Source organism: Telmatherina bonti (assembly GCF_933228915.1).
Source record: "Telmatherina bonti genome assembly, chromosome: 9".
Classification (NCBI taxonomy): domain Eukaryota; kingdom Metazoa; phylum Chordata; class Actinopteri; order Atheriniformes; family Telmatherinidae; genus Telmatherina; species Telmatherina bonti.
Window position 1 is genome coordinate 30814633 of NC_136627.1, and position 2947 is coordinate 30817579.

The following is a 2947-nucleotide window of genomic DNA, read 5'->3' on the forward strand; positions in this document are numbered from 1 at the left end:
CTCATTATAGTCATGTCTTTACATCTTAGTTCATGGTGGCCAACACTGTTTGAAAAGCAGCTCTGATGGTTAGAGATTTTCCATTTTATCCCTACAACTCAAACTGGTTCATATTAAAATAAACATGTTTGTACTGAAGTCTGTGATGTTCCTTTTGGAATTGCTGCTGAATTTTTCCAAACCACTTTTATGTGTATGGAAAACAAAACAAGCTCCAAAATTCTCTGTTTTTACGTGTTTTATGTAATGTTTTATATTTGAACAATGTTTGTTTTCTATAAACTATAAGACTAAAAGACAAAAAAACTCAAACAACAAATTCCTGCCCCAGTTAAAGTAAAAGCACCATATAAAACACATTAAATGTTCTCTCTCCTATAGCACAGGAAGCTTTATATTATATACAGACATGTTTCTCTGAGGTCACTGACCCAAATTACTCAAAATAAGCTTAGCCTTTACATCTACTTTTATATACACTTGTGTTATTATACTGTACAGATGATATGGATCCTTAAATAACCTGCAGGTTATCCTCTGCATTGCTTCGCTTTGCATCTCACATCGACGAGGTGTTGGAAGTGTCTCAGGACAGCAGCGTCTGCACTTGCTGAGGGGATCTGGGCACCAAGTTTTCTGGGTCTTTGTATGCATTAGTTTGGCTGGTCAGAGCTGTGTAAACCTCTCCATATGCTCTGCAAACCAGCTCTGTTGACTGTCGGAAAATCTGCTCCCTGCAAAAACAGACACATCTGAAATAAATCTTGCGCTTGATGAACGAAACAGAAGCAATGAGTGAATCTTTCAAACATAAAAGCAATAGAATAATTCATTTCAGAGCTGAAAGAAGTTGCCCTAAGGGAAAAATGTACTTTTATGTCTTTTTCCGGTAACCACTGCGTGCCCCCACAGAACCAAAACAATCTGTGACAGAGTGGTTCACACTGCCATCTATGGATACACTTCACAAACTTAAAAAAGGCCCAAAAATAAATGATCAGAAAAAATGTCAGAAAGTTGATCCCGCAACTGAGGAAAAGTTTATGTCTTCAGTATGTTAAATATAAACTTAACTACTTGGTTTTCAGGATTATTGTGCTGATGTAATCTGACGAGACAATCGTGCCTTTTGTCGAGGCTGTTAATTTATTTCAGAGCATCAAACTGTAGAATCTGGATTTTAGCTTGTTATTATATAGAAATATATATTTACAAATAATAATTGAGGATGTTAATCAGACTCAGAGATATTAAAATGACTAAGTAAGATTAAAACAATATTCACATTTTCTCTGTGTTGCAATACATTCTTACATATACCAGTCAAACCAGATACTGAAAATATATTTTAATGCTCATTGTAATTATATCTTTTATGTGACTGTTTTAGCTTAATACATCTAATTACACGTTATAATGTTTTCAACCAGTTCTTTAACTAGAAAAAAGAGCTACGGACAGTAACAGCACATTTTCTGTACAGGAGTAAACATGGAGGATGCAGCATTTGGACTGCAAAGCCCAGTGAGAGGACTCGAGGACACAGTGGGAGCTTCTTGGTTGTGTCCCTCTTAGGCTCTTGAGAATCCATATTTTTAATTGGCCCACTGAGGGCACAGTACCTCACTGCAGCGCATGGCGCCTTATTGCACAGCAACCAAACTAACATGAAATATGATATAAAAGGAATTTGAATGATACATTCCCATAATTTGCACACTATTTTAGGGTGTTTTTGTATCTAGGTGAACAGAAGCAGATGTGAGACCGAGGGAAGGAACAATTTCAGGCAACGAGTGTGCGTGATAAATGGACCAGAAGCTAATTAATGGTGTCCTGCCCATCAGTTCTCCCATGTCCATTAATAGAGAACATTAACCTGAAGTACAGAGTGCTCCTCAAGCCTGTTGCTCTTCCCAGTAAGTATAACTCCGACGAGCCCTGAAATGCAGTAGCTGGATTGAGCTAAAAGCATGTGCATTTTCTGATCAGGAAGACAAATACAGGCAGACCTGCTGACCAGTCTCTCGATGTGTTGGTAGATGAAGCAATTTAGCATCCAAACTCCTCATGCATTTAGTGGAGTGTTTTGTTCTGCATCCAGTAATGATTACATTACATCTGGGAAAATGATAAACGTCGACCACTATTAGACCAATGCATCTGTTCTATTTTGAATGTCTCCGAACATGCTCTTCCCTCTGCCATCACACCACGTGACGAAGTAAACATTTCAACTGAAGCCTTCATATTGCATGTAGGCTTTTGCTTACATGCTGAAAGAAAGACCTTATGGACACAGACTCACTTAATGGCTGCACTCAGCAGGAAATTAAGCTGTGGCATCACAAGCGTGTCAGGTGAGGACAAGTAGCGATCAAACTGGACCTGGACATTGTGTGAGATGGATCAAATTAGATAGGTATTAATCAAGCAGCAGCAGATCTGTCTGCTTCATTAACAGATGTAGGGTAACTTGCCATTGCTGATTTCACAGAGGAGCTGTCCATACCAGGGAGAAGGGACAGAGGACCCTGGGAAGAGAGAAGCAAACATCAAGCTGCAGTCTTTAAGCTCAAGAAGCAAAGAAAAATCAAGTGGATGGGTTTTTTGTTTTTTTTTCTTCTTTTGGCTCATTCATGTCTACATTGAAAAGATTTTGAGGTGCTGTTTAACAAAACTGCATGCTGTGTCTTTTTTTTTTTTTTTTTTTAATGAGGGGAAAAACACACTGACACAAAGTACATTTCCAAATCTTAAAAGGAAAAACCATAAAACACACATTATTTGAACAAGCAAACGTGCATTTTGATTTGTGATGAACAGAAACGCACTGATGTTAACTAGACAGAGCAAATACATGTCTGACTTTGTGTACACAACAGCAGGCACCTTTAAGGCAATTAGCCGTCACTGACCATACAAAATGGCTGCATTATGTCAAGCT

General features: G+C 38.2%; 1 protein-coding gene across 1 annotated transcript in view; it reads right to left on the reverse strand.

The window, feature by feature from the left end:
- Nucleotides 1–331: 331 nt before the first annotated feature.
- The window catches only part of cog6 (component of oligomeric golgi complex 6), a 24892-nt gene continuing 22276 nt past the window's right edge, over nt 332–2947 (reverse strand). Inside the window, exons 17-19 of the mRNA XM_079246576.1 lie at nt 2481–2534; nt 2309–2388; nt 332–734 (exon numbers count right to left, since the gene is read on the reverse strand). Coding sequence (XP_079102702.1) covers nt 587–734; nt 2309–2388; nt 2481–2534 — 282 coding nt within the window. The 3' untranslated portion in view covers nt 332–586. The remainder of the gene's footprint in view (nt 735–2308; nt 2389–2480; nt 2535–2947) is intronic.